Below are 26,428 nucleotides of genomic sequence, written 5' to 3'. Positions count from 1 at the left end.
TGAAATTTGGTGACGTTTATTGTCACACCCAGTTGTCATGCTTCACAGTTGGGCTTGACTCTCCCTCTGAGGGATGAGAAGATGTTTCCCCAGAGGTTCTGGGCAGAAGCTGCCATCTCTGTACACCAGTCGTCCCCTCAGGATGGTGGCTCGCACCACTCCATGCAGCCTGAAGCCCAGGTAGGGAGTCAGCTGCACACACACGGTCATTAAGTCATCTGTCCAAACATCTCAGTTCATAGTAAATGTTTCTTAATGAGGTTATTTACCTTGTTTTTGTGGTGTATGCTTGTTTCTTCAATCTGTAAAGTATTAAAAAGATTAAAAACAGCTGATTAAACATTTAATGATTACTGAAGGCATGGAATCCTTACACTAACCACAAAATCTCTCTCTGGGTCCCATATAACCAAGTCGGCATCAAAGCCAGGCGCAAGGCTGCCCTTCCGGTTGCCAAGGCTACACAGCTGGGCCGTCTTTTGGCTGAGGAGCCTCACAACATCAGGCAGCTGAAAGCCTCTCTGACTGGCTGAACTCCAGAACAGAGGCAAGCCTGGAAAATGGTGAGAACACTCATCAACTTCAAAACACTTAACAGTTCTTCATATTTTCCACTGTTGCTTTAATCAGTTTTCTCTACAGTGGAGATGCACTGTGTATCAGACCTTGACCTCTCTCTCTCCGTCACTGAAAACGGTAAATGATTGCTTTAAACTGACATTCAGGAGTTGTTTACCGCTCTGTGAACTTTGCTCAGTCTGAGTGGTTGTACAAAGAGTAATAGGAAGGGAAAGGGGAGTAGCTAAACCACTAACCCACAGGTCACCTTTAAATAGTGAATTTCATTCAGTAGATCAAGCAAGAGAGAAGAGGATCGCTCATCTGTAGAAAATCCTGTAGGATTTAAAAAAACAAAAAACAAACAAAAAACAAGTATTTACCATTGACAGACTTTACCACCCATGTCAGTTCAGCATTTTCTCATCAGAATAACAGCTTGAAAGCAATAAAACTACAACAATCTTCCCCTGTGCAGATTTTTAAAGTATATTTGTAACTATGTTTGGGTATATTGTGTTTTCTTTTAACTTTTAACTGCTGTATTGTTGCTAGAACTCCTAACTTCCCTGTGGGAACCTGCCCAATGGGATCTTTAAAGTCTTATCTAATCTAATGTAATCTAATAACTTTCTGTCCCAGGAAGGTTCATGTTAGGTTTGTTTGTCAACATGTCCAAGATATGGTAGAGTCACAGTCCTGTGATTTGATGACAGCATCTTTGTAGACTGTTAACATCAAATCAAATCAAACTTTCTTAATAAAGAACTTTTCATGCTGGGGAGACACAAAGTGCTTTACATGGAAAAAAAAGCAATTTATGCGTAAATAAAACGAGCCTTTACACACATCAAAAGATATTACATAACAATAAATAGAAAAAGATACTCTTTCACACAGTTGCACGCACACACATGTATACACACACACACACAAAGCAGCCCCGCCCCCTTTCTGCACAAACATGACTCCCTACTTTCTGTCTCTAGACTAAATGTAAGTATAAAATACTAAAAGTGATAACATCTGGCTTCAATGTTTTATGCAAACACTGAACACAATGTGTCACCATCAGCATTCATGTAAACATCAGCATGATTTTTTATTCTAACCATCGTGTAATTTTAAGTCTGAACCCTGACTATTGAGGGAATTGCAAATGACGGCTTTATAGTTCAACTTGACGATTAGCCACTGGAAACATGTGGAGCATCACTGAACATCTGTTTCTTGCCCTTTCAATGTGTGGCACACATTTCATATCTTGACGTTATATCTGGGCATTTTTCAGCATGTTAATTCAGCATCAGGTGAGTAGTGTGATAATAATCAAACATCACGTTGTTTATGTTTTTGCTTTACTTGTTTTTTTAGATTTTGTGGCTGTAGTGGTCTTTATTGTTCAATAGGTAGACATTCAGAGACCGACATTCACACACAGCTATAAGGCCCCTGTCCAGAGCTTTTCTCTCTCCTACTCTCATCAAAAGACTTAATACAACAGTCACAACAGGACTCCATTATTCATCTCATATTATATTAATCTGAAACAATATGACTGTGTCATTTTGTCAGCAAATAATTGAGATGCCACTTTACCATAAATATAAAATATTAACATTAATATTCGATGCAGCAGTAAAAACAAGAAGTGGTCAACAGCAGCTTCATCTGATGTGATTCAACTAACATTAGAAAATAAAAAAGTTGACTCAGCGTAGACAGAAACGAGACTAACGTTAAGAGGGGTTCCCAAACTTTTCCATGCAGCAGCCCGCCTGTGCAGGTATGTTTGGATCCACCAAATATTTCATGTAGTGAAATAAGCCAACAAGCATAAAAGGCTGCAACCAGATAAACAAACTAACAAAGTCACAGTTTCCTCACCAGCTTTTACCTGGACTAATAAAATGTTCCTCACTGGGCCAGTTTCCAGCTGTTTCTGAGTTGGACAAGGACAGATGTGGACAGATGTGGGCAGTATCTGTGTACAGACTAGTTTAGCTGAGCAGCCTCAGTATTGCCACCTGTCACTTTGACACAGCACATAAAATTAGGCAAACTAATATTTTATCTCTGGTACTAGGAGATTCCATATAGGACCCACTGAATGTCCAAGGTTGGAATAACCAGACGTTTTTATGTTTGGGCTGATGAAATGTAATAGTACAGCAACAAACAATGACAACATTAACAACAGCATGAAGTTTTGACAACAAATAGTACCAAGATTGTTATTACAGCAGGTAGTACCAGGATAATCATGACAACTACATAAAAGAATCTCAGCCAATGCTCATTACATTATGTTCAGATAAAGTTTGCAGCTTGGAACAAACCAGCCGTCTCTTCTCCATCACTCATTTATTATACAGTGAACCCACGTAATGTCGCTGCTGCTGCTGATCCAAAGTTTTCTGACACTTTCATCTTTTTAACCCAGTCTCTTTCTCTGCATCTCAGCTGTTCCGCTTTGCTCATGTTGATCATTAAAAAAATATATACATTAACATCATTTTGACTTTTTACCATTATTAGTAACAACTGATGAACAGAAATGATTTATTCTGTCCACAGGTGTCAGTGCCAGTCAGAACAATCAGCCTGAGTGAAACCACCTGCACAGTCCAAAGTTTAGTTTGAGTTGGGTGCATACCAAACTACCAACAAGTTTTGATAGCAGCTCACAAGGTAAGAAATTAAATGAAACAGTACCAAACTGTAAAGATGAAATCCCTCCCCAAGCCTGAGCGAAGTCCCCAATGCTGAGTTTCTTCAGATCAGGTGTACAGGGGGAGTGATCAGACACCACCATGTCAATCTGTCCAGCTTTCACTGCAGACCATAACTGCTCCTAGAGCGGCAGAAAAAATAAGCAGAGATTAAATATAGACCACGTTGTCTCCTTTTATGCCAACCAGAAATAATCATCTTTACATCTGTGTTACATTATCAACTGTTTACTCTGTTTATAGAGCCTCGGATAGGAGGGCAGCACTTAAACTGCGTGGCCCCTTCAGGTATGTTTTCTGCACACAGGCTGAGGTAATGGTGGGTAGTCTCCACTGTCAAGGGGGCCCCCGCCTGCCTGGCCTCCTGGATCAGTTTCAGGGGTTTAGCAGAGGACAAGTGAACGATGTGGCATCGAACCCTTCAGCACAGAAAGCTCATTGTTACTGCAACAAACAACTAAGTCCTGATGTTAGCTGACTGATGTTCTCACCGGTACTGCAGACAGAGTTCAGTGACTAAGCGAATAGCTTCGATCTCCATTACATCTGGCCTGGACTGCAAGAAGGTGGAGTAATGGCAAGGGTCTGAAATGGTGAGGGGAGTCATAACAGGCTCATAGTGGTAACATACTGGCAAAAAAGCTGAATTTTTTAAAAGTATTTCTTACTGTTGAAATACAATTTATGAGTAATATTAAAAAAATGGTAAATTTATTACCACCATTGTCCTCCGTTGATTCCTGAACATCTCTCTCTGCATGAAACTGGAGGAAAGACAGAAAAGATCAGCTAAATTTACAACTCAGAGCAGAAGAGGTTGGGATGCATGGAAAATTAAATAAATAAAAACCAAATCAGTGATTTTTAAATGTAATTTTAACTGTTAATTAATTGCAGGAATCATAAATCCATGATAATTTGTGCATTGCTTCCTCCACTATGTAATAAATCAAACCATTAAAGCAATCTGTAAGATTATCAGTGCATAAAACAGCAAGAAAACAAGCCTGAGCTGGACACCCGTACTATGAAACATCAGCTGATATGTCCAGCAGTGTTGACACCTGTGTTTGGAGGCGTCTGCAGTGGACTAGCACAGTGGGAATGTGTGCTGTGATCAGACTAATCAGTATTCCAGATATTCCTTTGGAGGAAATGTACACTGTGTGCTGTGGACTGAAAACAAAACAGACAATCTAGACTCCAATCAGCAACAAGTCCAAAAACCAAACTCTGACATGGCATGATTTCAGAACCTTGGCTCCAGCGCATTTTTGGGATGAAACTTTGTACTCTTCATGCCACAAAGGCATGACAGGAGGGTACAGGTACTGGACCAGCTTTCCTACAGTCCTGACCTGTGCCCACAGAGAAACTGGAGAAATTGGTAATAAAAACGTAACAATGATGACCCAGTATGTTGGCAATGTATGTGCAGGAGGAACGAGACAAAACAACACCAGATAAGCTTCATCACTTGGTATCCTCAATGCCAAAATGACTTTTAAGATGTGTGAGAAGGAATGGCAGCATTATGAAGTGTCCCCTGATTTTTCGAAGTGAAATGCAGGTCTTGAGTGGAAAAGTGGAAATACATTAACAGATGAAACTGAGTTTGCAAGACACAGCATGGAATATCCTGACTTCATGGTGTCTGATATCACATAAAAATCTCATTTTAATTACTTTTTCTGCCTTGTGCAGAGCCCGTTTGGTGACATCAAGAGAAAATGTAATAATCTGTGGCCATGCAAATGTTACGATGATATCCTGAGATCTGTGTTGATTATTCACAACGCCATAATTAGTAATAGAAGGTCAATTTGAATGCTTAAGGCACATGGTTTGAAATGAGAATGGTATCCGGACATTGGACTAGTTGTCAGCTCATTAGAAACATATGGCTATGACTTGGCCTGAGAATATACTTGCTTTTTAACATCTCGTTCACGTAGCCAACCAGCTTCATAATGCAGGTTAATTGTTCACATACTTGCTTGTATACTATGCTTATTAGCAGAGGATTCCACTAGGGCATGCATTAGAGAGGTCAGACCAGTTAGATTTAAAGAACAAGATGATAATCATGGCAACAATAGAGGAGCTCAGTGTTTTTTTTACTGTTGAGGTCATGGCGGAAAGCATGACAGCAGTATTATCATAGATTTCTTAATTCTGGTCCACAGGGACCCCTGCCCTGCATGTTTTAGATATTTCTGCACCTGTACACACCATTCCCGTAATGGAAAGCAAGTGTATTCTTGGCCTTAGTTATCCTGTTCCCATGTGTTATTAATCCATGGCCACATAATACAATATATTTTCTTTTAATGTCGCCATGCAGGCTCAGACGTGAAGTTGTACCTGTGTAGTTAATGTGAGGGATTTTGCAATTTGACAGTTACCAGCAGGACACTTCCTGTGCCTTGCAGCTGCTTCATAGCTGTGTGGAGATCACAGTCAGCCACATGGGGGAACTCATCAACGCCACTATGGATGAGGAAACACTTGAAGCCAGCCACACCAGCCTGGATCATGGGCTGAAGTTCAAGCTGTTAGAAGACAATAATATTTTTAGATTTTCCTGATCCTATTACAAAACAATCCAACTGTGAAGGTGTAAATTTTTATTAAAGACATTTCACTGAACCTGATTTCCAGGGATCACACCTCCCCAGAAGGCAGTGTCCACAAAACACTTCCCTGTCGCTTCCTTCAGCTTCTCATGAAAATTGTCAAGCGTTGTGGTTGGAGGGATGCTGTTTCTGGAGGAATCATGACCAAAACACTCAACTGTTGCCAGATGCATTACAATTTTAAGTCCATCGTAGCCTTAAGGTGCTTTTAAGAAACAATACTCAAGTTTGTCCATTTTCACAGATTTACAGCTGAAGGTGCAAATTATTACCGTAGAACAAATTATTCTTTTAAAAAAGGTTAATTTCAGGTTTATTTTATGGCATACTAGCTTATCACAGCCAAAGCTAGCTACAAGCTAATGATGGAAAATTAGCTAAGCAGCAAAGTCAAAGTAAGCTTTATTGTCAGTTTCTTCACATGTACAAGACAAACAAAGGAATCAAGATTACATTGGAATTGGTATATATACAATAGCCTGAATAAATATGTGATATATCTTGTGACTTTTAAAATGTATATATAAATATGCACACCAATAGTAAAATATGGAAATATAATTTGCTTTTAGCATTAAAACAATAATCCAAACAACAGCTAACTAACTCCCTACCATGACCACAGTGAACAACTTAAATTAGAAATATATAAGAACAAAAGATATTTCAAGAAAATATATATATGAAAGAAAACATAATAAAAGTGATAACTACACACTTTCTTTTATTCTTATTTTGAATGTGCTCTTTTTGTTTTAACCAGTTTGGGATGTTAGAACACAATTTTAGGGTTTGTGTGATGAAAAAATGGCTCTTTATTTCATAAACCAAATAGAATAGAACAAAGTTGGGATGCTTTGCAAATTTTTGTCAACTTACAGGGGCATGTCCACAATGGTCGTCACCCCTCCAGCTGCAGCAGCTCTGGTGGCGGTCCAAAAGCCCTCCCAGGTGGTGCGACCCGGTTCATTCACATGAACATGACAATCTACGATGCCTGGCATCACCACACTGTCACCCACATCCACGAACTGCAGTCGAAGTGGAGTTTCAGGGTAACACCATCAATCACAAGCTTGTGCAAAACCAGTTTTAAATCAGTGCACTGGCTCATGGAAGCTTACAGACTGGGATAAATGTGGAGCAGTAAAACCAGCTTACCTTACAGCCAACATGCTCAGTAAAGCTGCTGGTAGAGAGTATCTGGTGTATCTTTCCATCCTTTATTACTATGACAGCAGGACGCACTTCATCACCAACCAGTACCCTCTCACTCCTAACGACGCTAACCAGTGATCCCAGCTCCATTTCTCTTTTTTTTAGTGTTAATGAGCACAACAGACACACTGAACTCTGCCGCTTCACTACAGATATATTCCTGGCTGTTCAGTGGCTGGGAGCTGAGGCACCACCTCCTGCTTCAAGGGTCAAAGGATAACCATTTGTTGACTTTTTTTTTATGCCTTCCAACGTGCTGGAATTTCAATCTAATCATGCGCAGCAGTGTGACAGTGCTCCAGGGTTTTACTATGGCTGTGACGTGAGGAAACGCTTTAGGTGTTATCAAGTGTTAAAAATAAATAAATAATGAGAAGAGAAAATATCCAGTGAACAGCAGTTGTCTGGACCAGAATGTCTTGTTGATGTCAGAGGAGAATGGTCAGACTGGTTGGAGATGATAGAAAGACAACAGGAAGTCCAGTAAGCATTGGTTCCAACCAAGGTCTGCAGAACAGCATCTCTAAACACACAACACATCCAGCCTTGAAGCAGATGGGCTACAGCAGCAGAAGACACACCGGATGCCTCCTGCCAGCTAAGAACAGCTGTTGGACAATAGAAGATGGAGAAATGTTGCTGGTCTGATGAGTCTCCATTTCAGCTCCACATTCAGATGCTAGGCTCAGAATTAGGTGGAAACATGAAAACATGGATCCATCCTGCCTTGGATCAACGCTTCAGGCTGCTGGTGGTGTATTGGTGTTAGGAGATATTTTCTTGGCCCACTTTGGGCTCCTTAGTACTATCGTGGCCTGGTTTAACCAGCACAGCCTACCTGAGTATTGTTGCTGACCATGTCCATCCCTTTATGACCACAGTGGAGCATCTTCTGATGCTACTTCCAGCAGGATAATGCACCATGTCACAAAGCTCAGATCATCTCCACCTGCTTTCTAGAACATGACGATGAGTTTACAACACCCCAACGGCCTCCACAGTCACCAGATCTCAGTCCAGTAGAGCAGCTTTGGGATGTGGTGGAACAGGAGATTTTCATCATGGATGCAGCCGACAAACCTGCAGCAGCTGTGTGATGCTGTCATGTCAATATGGAGAAAACCTCTGAGGAAGGTTTCCACCACCTTGTTGAATCTGTGACACCAAGAATTAAGGAAGTTCTGGAGGAAAAAATAGGTTTAACCCGGTACTAGCAAGGTGGACCTGATAAAGTGGTAAGTTTATCTTTCTGTTCTCATAAACGGGGAAAAGTAATTCTGGCGTAACCTCTGCAGCTGGTAATCATTATGAAAATGTATAAATTATTGAGACTGTTGTACAACCAGCCAACCTGCTTCTCAACATCCATCATCATTTTTATTTATTGTCTCTAAATGGAAACTTTGTTTACCAAAAGGTCCACAAGAAAACATTAGAACATCAAACAATAAAATCTCCAATCACATACACCAAATGTGACTGTCCAAAAAAATCGCCATGAAAACCAGTAAGGAAATAAAAACTGAGAAAAAAAATCATTATGTGGATTTTTGAGGAAATGAGTGCTGAAGCTGAAATACATTGCTTTTACCATCTGACACTTGGGGGAAAATTTTACAGGGTGCCATTAGTGTCAAATATAAGGGAATGAACAAATAACCAGTGTAGCTGTTTTGACTGAAGGACTTGCTGGGTATCTGAACTACTTAACTGCTGATGAGAATTTGCTATTAACAGCAAATAAAATGCAAAATACATAAATTTACTCTTTCTAAAGAAAAGTGAATGCAGCAGCATTTGAACTTGATAGTTGGTATAGACTACATCTTTGGCAGCATATGCAACAAAATAATGTTTAATGCATTTTTAAATATCTGTCTGTGTAGTCATTTTGGGTCCTTTGACAAATAATGTGTGAACTCATCCTCCTACTTGACCTACTAATCAGCCTGACTCCAGGCTGTTCGTGACAGTGGAAAGAGGAGGAGGTGGCTGCTCTCGCGCCTCCGGACAGAGAGGGATCTGAGGGATGGGCACCGAGGCCCTCGTCTGATCCCTCCATCCTCCCGGCGACGCGTTGCGTTGTGACGCCGGGCCGTTTGTCGAGCGCGTTGCGTGGGTTCAGCATCCGCCTCGTTATGTAATGCATCGGATGCTGCAGCACGGATCAGATTAGGAGGAGGAAAAGTGACGGATTGCTTATAGAATGATGAATAACGGTGTGCACGTTTATTAGTGAGTATCTAGGCGGATGCGATGCTGACTGTATCGTTGGAGCGCAGCGTGAAGAGAGCGCGTCTGAACATCAGTGGCCTGAGGTGCGCAGACGGAGAATCCGAGTCTTTCGGAACACGTGAGCAAGATCTATACAGTTGCGTCCACTAAAAAAAAGAATGTGGTGTAGAAATGGCACCCTTTCCAAAAGTATAAACCCGTGTTATCTGCGCGCCTTATACTGAGCCTGGGCCGGCAGACGTCTGGAGCCTGCGAAGCAGTGCATCTGTCCTCGTCGCCAACTAGAGGCGCGTCCCTGTTTTAGACTCCCGCTTACATCAGTGGAAGGAAACCAATGCGGATTTGTTTTAGACAGGACGACGGATCGTATTTTTCTCGTTATTTTCTCGCCGGTTTAATCCAACAGCCGCTGAGCTGTAGTGTAAATAATGGCGGGTCCCGAGCAGTCCCAGCAGCAGCAGCAGGTAGAGGAGAAGGCGGAGCGCATAGATGATGCTGAGATGGCTCTGCAAGGCATAAACATGCTCCTCAACAACGGATTCAAAGAAAGCGACGAGCTTTTCAAGAGATACAGGTAACTGTTGTGTCATTTCCACACTGACAGCTGACGTTGCGCATCTGCGCCTCCAGCTAAACCAAATGTCTGAAACATTTTATTCAGAGAACAGCGTGTACTTTGCCACTGTGCATAACGTGAACTTGATGTTCAGGTGCAACCAAATAAAAACAGCTTTGAATGCTTGTTTCAAATGTTTTTTTTTTTAAATCTGTGGACCAGTGGGCCACCTCATGATGACCTACAGCTTCCCACTGACACTAACAGTCATTACACTGAAAATTATTTAGGGAAATTTTAAGAATAAGACTATGTAATATTCTGTGACTGCAAAATGACCAGCCTTGCTGCTTGTTTAACAAGCAAACTGGGTATAAGTGATGCTCTTTTTGTATTATTCATGGCTTTATCCGACCTGGCTTTGGACACTTGTGTTTTTCTTTCTTGCATGTTAGAGGAAAATTGGCATTGACAGTTTCCTCTGAGCATGCTCTGTTTCCTGGAGCTTTGCAGAATCCAAAACTATACAGCATTTTGTTAAGCAAGAAGTGATACATCTATGCTCTTTATATTTTTCTTTATTCTTGTTATTCCTGCAGGACACAGAGCCCATTGATGAGCTTTGGGGCCAGTTTTGTCAGCTTCCTGGTGAGTTCATCAATTACACTTCTAGAAAGAAACAAATAACTTAAATAAATGACCCAAAAGCAGAGTTCAGGTCAATGTCTTACATTTTCCAGGCAGAGCAAAAGAGAAAATGCAATCTTTCAAACAGGTTGAATTACTGTCACCCAGGGCTTCCCCTGAATGTTTCACTTGTTCCATCCATTAACATAATGGATGCATCTTCCTGTCATGAACAGCATTACCTGTGCAGCACGCTACTGAAATGCATCTTTCAAAGATGAGTGAAAGGGATTTTTTTAAATGTAGGGGTCTTGTACACACTTTGCCATTCACATAGATATGCCAGAGATGATGTCATCTTCTGTCCCCAGATACTAAATGGACCTGAGGGCAGTGACATTTGAACATCATGCCGGGTATTCATACACGCCCAGTCATCAATGTTCTTCAGGCTGATGAAACCACAAACACTAACACACTTGATTATTTCGTGTGACTTCATTAATCTGATGCCTCTGCTGGTTTTTTTTTTTTTTTTTGAAGATCCCTCTGGACAGCACCAGAGCAAAGGTTTTCTGCTTCAGTCAGCAGGGATGCATTTTTCAGCCCCACACACAGCTGTGCAGATGTCACTGTGTTCCTCCATTCACTGTCATGCAGAAAGAGCCCTTTGTCCTTTCCTGCTAAGTCTGTTACATAACCCCGCTTCACTCCTATTACAAGATCTCAAGTAAGCTCAAGCATAAATGTGCTGTAACAAGACATTTTAACATCAGAATAATGATGTTAGATTATGTTTCCTGATTGGAAGCCATGTTTCAGGTGTTAGAGCAGGCTGTCAGGTAATTTGGAGGTTTAGCCCCTTTTCCTGCTGTCTGGTTGAAAAGTTGGTACAAGATAACGAGACACTGTACATGTTTTAGATCTTTTACCATTTGAATTTCACTACAGTGGAAAAAAAGAAAAAGAAAAGCTAAATAAAAAAGGTAGTTTCCCATCAGCTGATATGCCAGAATTTAAAAAAAAAAACAGGAAAAAAAAGTAAAATTTCATAATAGTAATAAAAACAGTTTATACTTTTACATGGGATCTTCTGTTTTATTTTGGCTTTTTATTGTTTAATGAAAGACATTAGCTTGCTTAATAAAAATTAAATTACCTTTAGATATGGTCAGCAACTGAAAAAAGACCAATTAGTCTAACAATGACAGAAAACTGATGTTATTATACTGTTTCATTATAAAATGTTATGAGAGATTCTTGGATTTAGTCAAAATGTCAAAATGTAATGTAATAGAATTATATATCACCAATAAAACATTTTATTTAAAATATATTTTATTGATCCCATTTGGGAAATTTGACCACTGACTTGGATGTGGTGGGGTGACTGGCAACTCGTGGCTGGGGACCAGTTGGGTGGGTAAGGTCCTCGCTTAAAGGCACACAAGTTCACTTTCATTGCCAGTCCTGGGACTTGAAGCTGGGTCCTCCAGCCAAGAGTCCACTTCTTTAAGGTCAACACTACATGCTTATCAAGTCTAGCTCATTAAAAACATTTTAAAGAAAACAGACTTTTACCAAAGTGCTGTTTAATTTAAAAACAACAAGAAAACAGCACAAAAAGGGATAAAGACAAATACCAGAAAACAGCACTAAAAAGTGCATTACAACCATCTTTTAATGTGAAATAAAATTATATTTCCTTTTAGGCAGTGGAAATTTGATATACTTTCACAGTAATTTTTTTTTCTTTTTTGTAATATTTAATTTTCTATTTTGATTCAAGAATGTATAAATATAAACACGTAAAAAGAGTATCATCATGTCAGCAATAGCCAGCAAATATACATGTACATATGCTAATCAGCAGAGCCACAGAACATTTTCCATAAGTACACATTCTTACACACAGTTTCTAACCTACAAAGGCATGTGTGGTGGTGTTTGGGTGTTTAACATCACAACATTGTACAGGCTTTTATTTAGTTTGTGTCATTTCCTTTAAAAATGTGCCGTCTTTTCAAATTTTTTAAACATTTCTTTTTTTTTTGCCTTTAGAAGATTGGTCAGATTCTCCAAAACACAAATACCATGATCAATTTCTATCTACTGTTGGCTTGGTATATTTATACTCAGCCACTCAGTTACAGGCTTTTCACATCATTTTACATCACAAATATAAATTTTAGTCTATTTCTATAATCTTATTGGTATTTTCTTGTATTCAAAAATACAGGAAACAAATGATAATACAGACATACACACATGGTCATTTTACATTTTACAGTGTACACAAAGCTAATTAAACTGATTAAATTTTCTTGTCTTTCATCACAGAATGCTATGATGACATTTGAGGAGGAGAAGATGCAGACCGCCTGTGACGACCTGAGGACCACCGAGAAACTGTGTGAGAGCGACAGCGCGGGAGTGTTAGAGACAATCAGAAACAAGATTAAAAAGAGTGTAAGTGGAAAAAATACAGGAAAAGGCTTTTAAAGAATACAGTGGATCCTGTAAACAAGTCTGCTTAACTGTGAAAATCAATTTACACATGCAGCTAAATTCCAGTGTGGATGACATTTCTGAATATCGCCGCCAGAGCATGTTTCAGTTTAGATAATCATGTTAAGTCCTCCAGCGTTTGCAGTGGTTTCTGCAGTGAGATCATGCCAAACTCCCTCACAGATTCAATTAGTGCTTCTCTGAAATTTAATCAACAAACTGGCCGATAAGTCATGGAGTCGCCACGCAGCTCTAGCTTATTCAGGAAACTCCTCTTTCTACATACCAGACACGGGGCTGAGCTGCTTGCAGGACATCAGTGTTTATGTTTGTGTGTTACAGATGGACTCCCAAAGGTCAGGCGTGGTGGTGGTGGACCGCCTGCAGAGACAAATCATTGTCGCCGACTGCCAAGTGTACCTGGCCGTTCTGTCATTCGTCAAACAAGAACTCTCAGGTAATATAAATCTAACAGGACAAGAAGCCTTGTGAGTTGGTTTTATAAGACTGTTCAGTCAAGAGTTCCAGCACTGCTAAATCTGCTAAATCACTTCCATCTGTGTTACGATTTGGCTTCAGTTGAACTGAAGACTTGTTAGACATTGATCACATGATCCTCACATCATCACCGCCTGAACAACATGTAGCCGTGTTGTATCTGATGATTGCCTTTTGCGGTTCATCTCTGACATTAGTGTGGAGGTCAGCCGGCCAGCCGGGGACTTTCTGCATGGAGTTTATATGTGAGTTATATGTGAGTGTATATGTTTATATTCTTGTGGCTGTATGGGGTTTCTCCAGGTGCTCCCGTTTCCTCCCACAGTCAGGACAGCACTGGATGTAGAAAACTTTGTTTTGAATTCTCACCAACAAAGATGAGCGGACTGCAAACATTGTGATGCATCAGCACCGGGCACACGCCTCCATTGCTACACAAGTTTTGACTCTTCCTTGGCTGCACTGAGCCACAAACTGTTTGCTTTGCCCCCTAAGGGTGACAGTGGTAAACATATAACTGAAAATATGTTTGAGTGGTCAGTGGATCTAAATATGCAAGCAGATTATTGAGCAGATGCACCTGATAGAAATATTTCCTTATAGGTGCTACACGGGCTAGGTTAACGGTTGCTTTTATAACTGAGTATGGTTGTCTGTCTCTGTGTATTAGTCTTGTGTTGGACTAATAACCTGACAATGTGTGGGCTTGCATAAGCTCCAGCCTCTCTGAAAACCTGTAGAGGATGGAAAAATAAATTTGTGAGGCTGTGTATTAGAAGTAGAGATGTCATGATTATAGATTTTCTCAGTATGATGATCATCATTGTTTTCATGATTATCATTATTATTCTGAATTAATTAATTTTCCAACACCATAAATGTGTAAGACTACATGAACTCTCCTTACAGGTCTTTAAGTTTTATTTATTTCTATCTTTTGATGCCAACATAACAAAATAATAAAACAAAGTAAAGTAACCAAAAAGTCTCATTCCAACTAAATCCCCTCTGCTGTGTAAAGAATAAATAAATCCTACATGTTAACTTTGGATTTCTCTCAGAGAAAACCTACCTCTACCTGGACCTGTAAGGCTTTTTTCTGGAAACCGCATTATAAAAATGGTTTTAAACATTAGGAACCAGGAACCAGGATTTAGGAACCTGTTTTACATAAATACTACTGGAACAGTGGCAATAAAGAAACAAGACCACATTTCTAGAATTAAATACACTTTTTTCCACAGACCATTGCACACTAATGACTGAAAGGCATCAACCTCACACTGAGTCGGTTATGTTTGAATAGTGTTATCTATCATTTAAAAAGGGATTGAGGTTTTTCTTATCTGTGTAGTGTAATGTTCAGTGATGATGCTGAACGCTTCACGTTGCTGTAAACCCAACCAGAGTCGTACACGATTACAAAAATGCAAATAACACGCTAACATTTAATATCACTGCTCTGTTAGATAAACATTAACATCATTTAACCAAACTACCGAACTTTTACCTTTAGCATAAAAATCTGCTGGTTATCCTGCAGGCAGTGAAACATATTGGCTGTGTTTCCTCTGTTTTTTCATGTCATGCTGCCACCCTCAAGCACACTTTGGTCTCTTTTTACCCCCCCCAACGTCTAATTGTGAAATAAGTGATTCTAACATCTCCAGTTAGTGTCCTTTGTATTGCTGTTTGTGGTCACACAAGCTTAGCTTTAAGACCTATTGCTAGGCTTCTGTAGCTACTATCTATCTGCCATCTTTGTGTTTGGTTAATATTCTAATTATCTGAACATTTCTACGACTAACCTCTTTAACTGTATCTTTATTTCCATTAATAGCATATATTAAAGGAGGCTGGATTCTCCGTAAAGCATGGAAGATGTACAATAAATGCCACAGCGACATCAGCCAGCTACAGGAAACCTGTCAGCGGAGGTCGTCTGGCAACCACGAGACCTTCTCAGCTGACAACGCCAATCACAATGAACCGGTGGAGAACGGTGTGACAGCAGAGGCCCTGGACCGACTCAAGGGCTCCGTCAGCTTCGGCTATGGCCTCTTCCACCTGTGTATATCAATGGTACCACCACACCTGCTCAAGATTATCAACCTCCTGGGTTTCCCCGGTGACCGTCTCCAGGGCCTGTCCTCCCTCATGTACGCCAGTGAGAGCAAAGACATGAAAGCACCTCTAGCTACGTGAGTTGGTTCAAATCTCATCATTTCATCTGCAAATAAAAAGGTCTTAATTTATTGTAATTAATTAACAAGCAGTTCTATATGCTAAATGGAAATATGTTGATTTTAAGATTACTTTTAACTATGTGTTTTAGGGCCTTTAAGCTACTATGAACAATAGAAGTATACTGGAGTTTGACGCACCCTTCTCACACCCCAAAAGTTGATCTCTGCACATCACATCATAATATCAGACAGTAAAGTGTTAACTCCAGTTTCTCTGGCTGTGGATTGAGATGGGCTACAGTTGGGTTCAGGAAGTCTGTAATGTCCCAAACACGGCAGGACAGCAGTACAATCATAGACATACTGCAGCATCAAGGCGCTTACTCAACACTTCCGTGTTACACCCAAAGGTCTCCCCCCAGAACAAGACTGGGTCGGAACTAAAAACCGAACAGAGTACTATAACTGTAACGAGCGATCATATTGAATCATGTATAAATAAGGTGCTGCAACTGATATTTAACTAATATTAAAAACAAATAGTGACTGAATAATATTCTATACAATGATACATGTCTTTACTTAATAAATTGAAATAAACCAAAATATATAAACAATAATTAAGATTACATCTATAAAGGCCAACTGTCAGCTTTGTAAGCTGTTTTAATTATGTGTTTATGGTTTGCTGTTATATCCAAGTATAGCCTAAAACAGTTAATAATAAAGTTTTTATTTATACATTAACCATATATCCATATAGCAAACATGCAACAAAGTGAAGAACTGTTGAAAATACTTTTAGGAAACTTTGAATATGACCTACCAGCCCAAAAAGATCGGGACACTGTGTAAAATGTAAATAAAAGTAAATGCAATGATTTGCACTTCCTAAGTCAATTTTATTTACAGAGAAATGTAAGAAACATAAAAGAGAGATTTCCTTATTTTGTGATTTTTTTAACGGCAGTACTGTCTCATAAAAGGATCATGTTTACCGCTGTGCAGCTGCAACAGCTGTTTCTTTTAGTACCGAGACATATTGCTGCAATCAAATTCCAGATGAGCTAATATTTTTCATGAAATAGTAAACTGTCTTAATTCCAACATCTGATATGTTTTCTATAGAAGTGTGAATAAAATGTGGCTTTATGGCATTTTCCAGTCATTACACTCTGTTTTTATTTGTGTATTACACAGTGCCCTGACTTTTTTGAAATGGTGGTATATCAGTGGTTCTCCATGTTATTTATTTATTTATTTTTTCCTTTCTTGAATTGCTTCATAATAAAGCTTACAAGCCAAACAGGGAACTAAAATAATCACTTGGAAATATATATTTCAACACCTATATCAGCCCCCATTGTAACATTATTTATTTTAGGATTTTATAAAAAATCATTTATTTATTAATCAAAAGTCAAGTTTTTTCCTCACCTCTTTTCTGAAGTCAAATAGTAATTATGACCGGAGTCATACAGCTGGCAGCCAAGGTTCATGTGATAACTAACACATGAACCTTGGAGACAAATGAGATGCTACAAAAACTAGAGTTTTATTTCCATTTTCCACTTTATTAGGACACAGAGATCACGCAGGTCCATAGAAGAGTAAGAATATACAACAGCAAAGATTTAAACAAAATACACAATGTCAGAAATTTTCTACAAAGGCTAAGTTCCACATACTAGAACCAGAACCTCACTGAGCTCAATATCTTAAAGATTTTACAGATATTTTAAGTTTATAAAAAATGAAGAAAAGAATAAGATATCACATGGTGCATTCACTTTAAGCCTCAACAGGCATGCCTGTTATCCTCATCTTCACAGGTGATTATTAAAAAATGATTGAAAAACTGTTAAAATAATACATTTTTATTTTGTAATGTTTAAAAAATTGAATTTGAAATATTTAAAATATTTCTTTAATATCCTAAAAATATATGATCAATAAAATACGATAATATAATTGATTTAAAATATAAATAAATAATCTACAAATTGTGAAACAGTTTTAGGAAGTTGTTCCTAACAGCCGTTGAGACTGGTTGGTGCAGAAGAGTGAGTCCTTTAACAGCTGTTCAGGAGATTCAGCAAGTCTGAATCTGGGCTGAAAGTCTTGTTTTGTTGCTCAGGTTGGCCCTCTTGTGGTACCACACAGTGGTGCTGCCTTTCTTTGCTCTGGACGGCTCTGACACAAATGCTGGTCTGATGGAAGCCAAAGCTATTCTCCAGAGAAAGTCGGTTGTGTACCCCAACTCCTCCCTCTTCATGTTCTTTAAGGGACGAGTTCAAAGGCTAGAGGTATGTTAAGTGTTAAGAGTTTGTAACATACAAGTCAAAGTCTGTCAGAGCCTTATATTGTTTATTTGTACTGTTTTTACTGTACATGGGGGCTAATAACAGAATCTGGATTTTTATATATATATATATATATTTTTTTTTTCATCCACCAACACAGCAGCGTCTGTTCAAGCACATATAGTTAACACGTGTGTCACAGAATTCATAACTCACAGATGTCTGATCAACCATCTACTGATCTGACTCACTCATTCAACACATGCATGAAGTCTGTCTAACATGACTACCGTTACCTGTCGGTGCTTGTGTTTTCTCCCCGTTCCCAGTGCCATATCAACAGTGCTTTGGCCTGTTTCCATGATGCATTAGAACTTGCATCAGACCAAAGAGAGATCCAGCATGTGTGTCTCTATGAGATTGGTACGTGTTTTCTCATCAAGTTAGTTGTGACATATTGACTTCTGGCTTACAGCACAGAGAGGGAATTATCCTCTCCGCCTGTCTTTGTGTCAGGTTGGTGTAGTATGATAGAGATGAATTTTGAAGATGCCTACAGAGCATTTGAAAGACTGAAGAATGAGTCCCGCTGGTCACAGTGCTACTATGCCTACCTGACTGGAGGTAAGGCTGACCAGCACCAACGAACACTCACAGATGGCTGTTCTCATGTGGTGTTTCTTCATAATCTCCTCTGTGTTTCCTTTCAGTGTGTCAGGGTGCTTCAGGGGATCTGGATGGAGCAAGTGGCGTTTTCAAAGATGTGCAGAAGCTTTTCAAGAGAAAAAACAACCAGATAGAGCAGTTTGCTGTCAAAAGGGTTGGAATTACCTTAACTAATACACATTTCAGTTTTTTTTCCCCCTATTCTGAAAGATGTCATAAATGTTTCCTTCTGTTTGATTCATATCTGCAGGCTGAGAGATTGAGAAAAGTCTCACCCACCAGAGAGCTATGCATCCTGGGCGTCATCGAAGTGCTTTATCTCTGGAAAGCACTTCCAAACTGCTCCTCATCGAAACTGCAGATAATGAATCAGGGTTAGTGCAGCCTACATGATTCAGAGCATAACCGCATTAGCTGCAGGCCTATGTGTAAGAATTTAATTTTCATCCTGCGTGAGCATTTCCTGTGTTTGAACTCAGTATTACAGAGTTTAGATGATGCATCGTGCAGAGGCCTGAAGCATCTCCTTCTCGGTTCCATTCATAAATGCCATGGAAACATGAGAGATGCTGTTCAGGTTGCAACATACTCTGATCAATCAAAGGCTTTCCACTTCACTGAAGCTGGTAATTATACTCATCTTCCTATCTTTATTTAATTCCAGTCATTCCAGCTGGCTGCTAGAGATGAATATGGACGACAGATCAACTCATACATTCAGCCTTATGCCGTCTATGAGCTGGGATGTATACTCATTGCAAAACCAGAGGTCAGTCACATGCATGCAGCATTTAGATCTTTAATGGTTTTCATTTGTATTTGGATTGGCACTTGTAAACATGTTATAACCCTGCACTTTCTATTTCAATACAGACGGTGGGAAAGGGAAGATCATTTCTTCTTCAAGCCAAGGTAAAATAAAGAATTTGATTACAAACAAAATTTCAGAATAGATTGAAAGCTTTTTTTTTATTTCCTAAAATTAACTAGATTCAAACAGATCAAGTATTTGTTGCAACAGAAAGAGACGGAGGTTGTAAAATAAACAAGCAACACTTATGAATGATTCTACAGTCAAGCAACTTGATAACCTCAAGTCAAACAAACAATTATACAAACAACAGAAATCCGTAAAAACAATCACAATTCACATCATTCTCGCCAACAGACAAAAAGCTCTCCTCATGTATTTCAGCCCACTACAATCCAGTATCCCGGTACAGATGGAATGCATATACCAACTACCAATGAATACAGTATACCCGTGCACATAAATGCACTTGCGTAACAAGCATGTAGGAGCATTACCAAACTTCTTTGATTATAATTCAAGTTAAATCATATATTTTATATAATACAACAATATCAGAAACAGGAGCAGGTGGTTTGTAAGTAATTAGGTATGGACGTACTAAAGATATGTAAAGCGGTCAAAGATCTGTTTGAGCTAGGTAAATTGTTCCATTTGATGGAGCTTTGAATTGAAATGCTTGACGACCATTTTCTTTGTTGATTTTGGGAACATAGAGAAAACACTGCTAATTATGCCTCAAGGTATATGTTGACCTAAATGGAATTTAAATTTTTTTAAATGGGATGGATAGTTGAGATAATAGTTAGAAGCCAGTGAAAAAATCTTTTTTTAATTTTAAAGATAACCAATATAAAGATGTGTATATTTGACAGTGGTGAGTTCTAGAAGGACACCTCAGTACAAATCTACAGACTATGATAAATAACATTCAGAGGATAAGCATTTGTATCAGAGGTGTTTTGATAGACTGTATCCTCATTGTCCAGTGTTGAGAGTATTAACTGAGTAATAATCATTTTTGGTATGTAAAGCAGTTGATAGAGGAGTAAGGTGTTCTCAAGCAGTTGGATATTTTCTTCATAACTGAATCAATATGTGGTCTAAATATCAGTTGTGAATCAAGGTAAAGACTTAGATATTTAAACTCATAAACTTTTACTATTGGTTTTCCATTAAGAAAATTAATTGAGAAGTTATTTAGTTGAGAATTGGCCCTTAAATTAAACATTTATGTTATATGTTTTCAAATTCAGTAAAAGTTTATTTTTGAACTAAGCTGAAATCAGATTGTAATAAGCGCTGAATCTGGGACATATCAGAGCTGGAAGAATAAATAACAGTGTCGTCTGCAAATAAATGAATTATTAGGGCAAATTTGTGGTAGCTCATTAATAAATATTGAGAACAACAAAAGACCCAAAGAGGAACTTTGGGCTACAACCTTGTCTACCATTTTAAAGTCAGAGAAATTTCCCTGATGAACGACACACGTTCGTCTGTAATGAAAACATGAGTTGAACCAGAGTAGGGCTTGTCTTGATAAACCAGTGTTATACAGTTTGTCTAAAAGCAAATAATGATCAACAAAATCAAATGCTTTAGTTAAATCAATAAATATGTCACCTGTTTGCATTTTAAGGTCAAATGACGATGCTTGTGGTAGAAAAACTAGGTCTAAAGCCAGATTGATAAGGAGACAGAATATTAGAGTCATTTATATATTGTGATAAGTGATTTTGTTTTTTTAATATATATATTTTACAGCTATTTTAATTATGGATATTGGCCTGTAGTTATTATTATCATGTGGATCACCACTTTTATAAGGGGATGATACAAGTACATTTCCATGACGATGAAGTGGTAAATGTTGTTAGAGATAAATTGGATAATTCAGACAAAGAACATGTGAAGCAAAATTTAAAAACTTGATCTCAAGACCATCTGGGACAGCACCACTTTCAGTGCTTAAGCCATCAGTTGTTTCCTGAACTACAACAGGACTTGTATTTTCAAAAGAAGGAGTTGTGAAAAATTGTGAAAAAAATTAGCCACATAAAAGAAAACATCTGAAACAGCAGACAGATGACACAGAGCTACATGTAGAAAAATGCTGATTAAAAGCTTTAACAATTTCAGAAAAATTATTAATAATTTTATTATTAAAATTTATAAGTCAGTTTGTCTTTTGGGAGATTTATTAGTTTTTGTATTGATTCTTTTCCAAAATGTTTAAACAAAATATTTAACTGGAAAATAACTTTGTGTTTTGTTGCTGTTGTTTTTTTTAAACTCTGATCTCACAGTTTGTTTAAAATGTTTCAGGAGGATTTTACAGGCTACGACTTTGAAAACCGACTTCATGTTCGCATCCATTCAGCCTTGGCTTCTTTGAAGGAAATGGTGCCTCAGTAACTCCGGGAAAGAAAGCTTTCATGAGCTGAGCTTTGCACAAAGTTTAAAGCTACACAGTCACTGTTTGACATCCTGGTCATCAGACTCCTGTGTTTTTCATTCCTGAATAATTTGAAGACATAGTGTACGTGTGTTTGTCACCTTACCCAGTCAGACTGATAAAACGGTGCCATCTCTGTGCATTTTGTACAGCAATGTAGACTTGTGTACATATTAACACACAGGTAGATGTAGGGGTTGTAAGAATTTACGATTCCTAAAAACTCTAAAGTTAAACTGGTGCAGATGTGTTTTGTTAGCCTGTAAGCTAATCACCAGTGCAATTATACCTGAGTTTTAATATTGCTGGGTTGGCAAGTATTTTATTGCTGCACAACTATTGTGACTGGGGTGTGATATAAATAAATAATAATAATAATAATAAACTGTATAGATATGGCAACTTTGGAGGTTTTAGAGGGTGTTTTAGAAGTGCTTTGCTAGCTGTCTACCCTCCATTTCCTGTTGTTGTGCTAAGCTAAACTAGTCACCAATGCGATCATTCCCAAGTTTAAATACTGCTGGGTGCAAACCTGTCAAATATTATGATGCTACAGAACTATTGAGACTGTAAGGTGTGATAAATTTTAAAAAGCTTTATAACTATATAAACTTTTATATAGGTTTTAGAGGGTGTTTTAGAAGCTAGCTGTCTTCCCCCATTTCTTGTTTTTGTGCTAAGTTAGGCTAGCACACCCCAAACCTGTTTCTGGACTAGATGCACAGAGATGAAACTGCTAAACATCTTCAACCACAGACAAAATTAACATTTGTATCTCATCAAATCTCCAGCTAAGTCTACTTTTAAATGTTTTCCTCACTGCTATGTGTTTGATGGTTGGTAAAATCTTTAACTTGTGCATTTAGAGGGTTTTAATTATGCTTCTCTGTTCAGAGAGTTCAACACATAAAATGATCTTAGATTAGGATATTTCTCTTAGAAATAATTATACAAAAATAACATACACACAAACGTGTTTTTCACATTTATTCTCATTTAGTCTTACTCCATAAAATAGGTTAGGTAAATGCCAGTTCTTCACGGCATAAAATGGAAGTTCATTATAAATGTTATCAGTTAAATCTTGGTTAATATTAGGTTTTATATTTACTTAGAGGGGACTCTGTCATTTGAAAAAAGGTTTAATTGACATTTAACTATTTTAGAAGTACTTTTTCTAATTGTGTTTCCTTGGGCAAGAAGAGATGGAATTGTGTACATTTTAGATATATTAAGCCAATACCTACACAGGTGAGTCCTATCGTGGATTGTGTTTTGTCAGGTAATCAATGCCATAAAGTAAGTGTGCATAACTTCTGGCATCTTCCCCTTTGAGTGAGAAAAATACAAAGAAGAATATAAGGTAGCCATATATATACAAACATGAACTGGCCAAAGAAGAGAGATTTAAATAAACAGTGTGCATGAATTCTCTCTACTCTTGCCTAAGGATATTTTCATGTTTTCTCTTGTGCATCTGAGCTCTGACCATCCTGATTAAATTCCAAAATATGCTTGTTTCTTGATTGAATCCGTTGCAATAGAGATCACGTATAGTCTTAGTGGAGATAGACAGGCAGATTAAAAGTCTAATCACTCATCAATGGTCACCTCCAGTCACACAGAGTAACGATGAAGTAGTTGGACATTGTGCATTTATAGTAAATGAGATCACCACACCTCACAGTTCCCTTATAGTGCATTTTTAACATTTAGTATATCATTTGGCACAGAGCCTGTGCACTATGCATGGCATGGCTGGGTAACAGTGGCTGTAAAACTGTACTGAAGTCAAATGTACTGTTATATCCATTCCTGAATTTACATTGAACAGTATATAACGGTACCTTCTGTACTGTAATGTTGCCTCTTGAAAGGTGCTGCTAAATGTCAGCAATGTATTACTACAATTTATTTAAATAGTGTTTCAATAACAGAGGCTTTGGATTAAGTTCATAATAGTGATAAGTTTATTTATTACACAAGCGGAAAGTTTACTTTTACAGGCAATATCTTTGTTGCTTTGTTTTCAGCTAATATTAGCAACCAAGATAATTCAGATATATGATTTTATAGGAGAAAAAAACATTCAGGAGCATAATTTTAAAAACCTTTCTAAATTGTTTCAAGCTGTACATATATGTCTTTTATTAACAAGTACTCTGTGTTTTTGTCATCCGAGCAATATAAGCAAATCACGGACAGTGTATCGTAATTTAAAAAGGCTTTCAACGGTGGCTGGTAGCGTTTTTTCATTTCATGTTTAAATTTGTGGACTTATGTATTTGTTTTTCTTTCACTAATCTATTAAGGCAATGCTTGTCATCTCTTGTGACTGTGATGGATGTAAATTGTGGTAAATATTGAGGTGACTGCTGTTCAAGCAGTCAGTGCAATGAAGTAGTATTACAGCAAAATATCAATAAGATGCTACCTACCTGCTGTACCAAATACCTCTTACACTAGAAGATTTTGTCATGAGGTTTTATTGAAATTGAAGTTCTAAATTAAGACGATGCGCCCATGTGTCACTTAACTGAAGAATAAATTGTTCTCCATCAGTCTGGGGAAATAGTTGCTGTGTCTGTTTAACACTGAGTTTCTTTTTATTGAGATGCTGTATTTAAGGAAAACATACCAATCTGTAGTTTGCAATGCCTGCAATTGATCCTATAATCAAGAAAAAACTGTAAAGTTCAGAAGATGATCGAAATGCTCATGTTAGTATCCTCTTTGTAGCCTGGAACCACTGGTATGGAGCAGGGGAAGTCCACCAGCAGGTTTCAACATGCATCTATGCCAGGCTTGTTTTGCATGTCACCACCTACCAGGGTCTTTTATCATCAGCTGTAATGTAATCCACCCTGCTTTTTGTATACATACTCCACCAGGGGGAGCTTGTCTCACAGACAGCAGCCAGGATGTGGCGTTAGTCTTGTTAACAGAGACACACCTCCAGCAGCTAAAGCAATCCTCACATGTAAATGTAACAGTGATAATTAAAGCATTGTTTCACGTTTGGACTCAACCAGCTCATGCTTAAGAAATAAGATGAAAATTTGGCTCTTAATGGGATTGTTCTAAGGGTCATTATATGGCCCAGGGTTTATACCACATTGGTTATGAGTATATGCATAATAAATGGACATGGGCCAACACGCATTTCTTGGGTCAACCAAAGTGGCAGACTCGGATGGGCTACCCATGTGGGTCCTGGCTGGACCATTTAGCATCTTTAAATGGGACCCATATGGGTCAGGAGCTGGTGTAATCCTATATCCACACAACATTGGATTAATAATTATCTCATATGGGGTCTACTTTTTCATTTTTATTTGCATCAACCTCATAAAAATGTCAGCTAAGGTACTAAATAAGTACATTTTTATTTTAAATCATTTAATTTTAAATGACTTACCTCTTTCTTGTGACATCCTCCAGCCTTTTTGGGACATTCTGTTTTTCCCCTAATACATAAACAAAGTCTGCCACTCCAGATGCTCTTCCTTCTACTTCTGCACTATGTTGCAAATTAATGTCAAGTAGGACACATCAACAAAATCTAGAATCCTAAAAGCTTTAACTTTTTCCATCCCAAGGGACTTCCATGGATCAGCTACTAGAAATCAGGACTAGAAATTGGACTCCTACTTGTTGTCTCCGACAGAATACTGTGGAAGTTTTACTGGGCCTCCTAAAGTAGGAGGTCCTTTTATTGATGTGATGAAGATGGATCCACAGCTGAGTGGATTATCTCAGAATTTATAATTCATCAAATGTTATTCTTAACTCTATAGTTTCCATGTTAGATGGCCAGGTTGGGAGTTTTACTCCCCATGCTCTGACAGACAGACCGAGAGCGTCTCTTTAAGAAAACATGTCTGTCACACAAGGCTCAAGGCAACAGCTCACTCAGCCTATAAATTATTCAGGGTCCTGTGCCACCGTTTTTAGACATGGCAGAGCAGAGCTGGAAGGCTGGACAAAAACAATATCTGCTATTCACTAGCACCCCTAAATGATCAAAAACATTCATTTATACTCTTATAAAAGAAGAGTGCTTAGGTTGGTTTAAAACTAAGATTGTGTGCAGTATTCCTTATTCACACAAGATGATTAATGTGAGTTACATAATTTTTATCTGTAGTGATTCATCCTTTTTTTGTTTTCTATGTGGTACATGGAAAAGGTGTTTGCAGCATTTTTGTGTGTGTACGTACATAAATTGTTAATCCTGATTAATTAAATAAAGCATTTACATCAAAGAGATGAAGAGAACACCGGAAGAGTCCAGATAAATGTTACAGATCAGCTGAATGTGTGAGTCAGGGAGAGAGAGAGCAAAGGAGTGGCAGGACTGAGCAAAGAGCAAGGTCAGAAACACAATTGCATTGTGTTTCACTGAGGCTGTAACCTGAGCAGCCGATGCATCCTAC

At 38.3% G+C, this 26,428-nt stretch overlaps 2 protein-coding genes across 4 annotated transcripts; one reads left to right on the top strand and one right to left on the bottom strand.

Moving 5' to 3' along the window:
- Positions 1-7,512, bottom strand: zgc:103559. Its single transcript, XM_042005650.1, has 11 exons — positions 7,088-7,512; positions 6,806-6,957; positions 5,941-6,055; positions 5,696-5,842; positions 4,009-4,054; positions 3,782-3,875; positions 3,523-3,709; positions 3,274-3,412; positions 381-553; positions 270-302; positions 1-192 (listed from the first exon to the last, which is right to left on the bottom strand). Exons 1-11 carry the CDS (start codon positions 7,232-7,234, stop codon positions 43-45), a joined length of 1,383 nt encoding a protein of 460 aa, XP_041861584.1. The 5' UTR covers positions 7,235-7,512; the 3' UTR covers positions 1-42.
- On the top strand, positions 1,799-24,699 carry LOC121652717 (tetratricopeptide repeat protein 39C-like). Of its 3 annotated transcripts, XM_042005648.1 has the most exons (14): positions 8,328-9,953; positions 10,535-10,583; positions 12,903-13,031; positions 13,413-13,527; positions 15,409-15,769; positions 17,892-18,060; positions 18,387-18,480; positions 18,574-18,681; positions 18,768-18,877; positions 18,974-19,097; positions 19,203-19,300; positions 19,388-19,492; positions 19,597-19,635; positions 21,863-24,699. In XM_042005648.1, exons 1-14 carry the CDS (start codon positions 9,808-9,810, stop codon positions 21,950-21,952), a joined length of 1,737 nt encoding a protein of 578 aa, XP_041861582.1. In that variant the 5' UTR covers positions 8,328-9,807; the 3' UTR covers positions 21,953-24,699. The 3 variants fall into 3 exon arrangements, with proteins under 3 accessions (XP_041861583.1, XP_041861582.1, XP_041861581.1); XM_042005649.1 differs by lacking the exon at positions 8,328-9,953 and adding an exon at positions 1,799-3,249 and having other exon boundaries at positions 18,768-19,097; XM_042005647.1 differs by having other exon boundaries at positions 18,768-19,097.
- Positions 24,700-26,428: the final 1,729 nt, after the last annotated feature.

This window comes from Melanotaenia boesemani, chromosome 14 (assembly GCF_017639745.1).
Source record: "Melanotaenia boesemani isolate fMelBoe1 chromosome 14, fMelBoe1.pri, whole genome shotgun sequence".
Taxonomy (NCBI): domain Eukaryota; kingdom Metazoa; phylum Chordata; class Actinopteri; order Atheriniformes; family Melanotaeniidae; genus Melanotaenia; species Melanotaenia boesemani.
Note: the sequence above shows the minus strand (reverse complement) of the source record. Positions and strands in the feature narration are given on the sequence as shown.

What these genes read in the sequence shown, in the direction of transcription:
- zgc:103559 (XM_042005650.1), bottom strand. Translation starts at nt 7,234, where the DNA reads ATGGAGCTGGGATCACTGGTTAGCGTCGTTAGGAGTGAGAGGGTACTG. An exon ending in CTGAGCATGTTGGCTGTAAG is followed by an intron (nt 6,958 to 7,087) that starts GTAAGCTGGTTT and finishes CTTCGACTGCAG; the next exon opens with TTCGTGGATGTGGGTGACAG. An exon ending in ATCAACGGAGGACAATGGTG is followed by an intron (nt 3,876 to 4,008) that starts GTAATAAATTTA and finishes TCACCATTTCAG; the next exon opens with ACCCTTGCCATTACTCCACC.
- LOC121652717 (XM_042005647.1), top strand. Translation starts at nt 9,808, where the DNA reads ATGGCGGGTCCCGAGCAGTCCCAGCAGCAGCAGCAGGTAGAGGAGAAG. An exon ending in CCAGTTTTGTCAGCTTCCTG is followed by an intron (nt 10,584 to 12,902) that starts GTGAGTTCATCA and finishes CTTTCATCACAG; the next exon opens with AATGCTATGATGACATTTGA. An exon ending in GACGAGTTCAAAGGCTAGAG is followed by an intron (nt 18,061 to 18,386) that starts GTATGTTAAGTG and finishes CCCCGTTCCCAG; the next exon opens with TGCCATATCAACAGTGCTTT.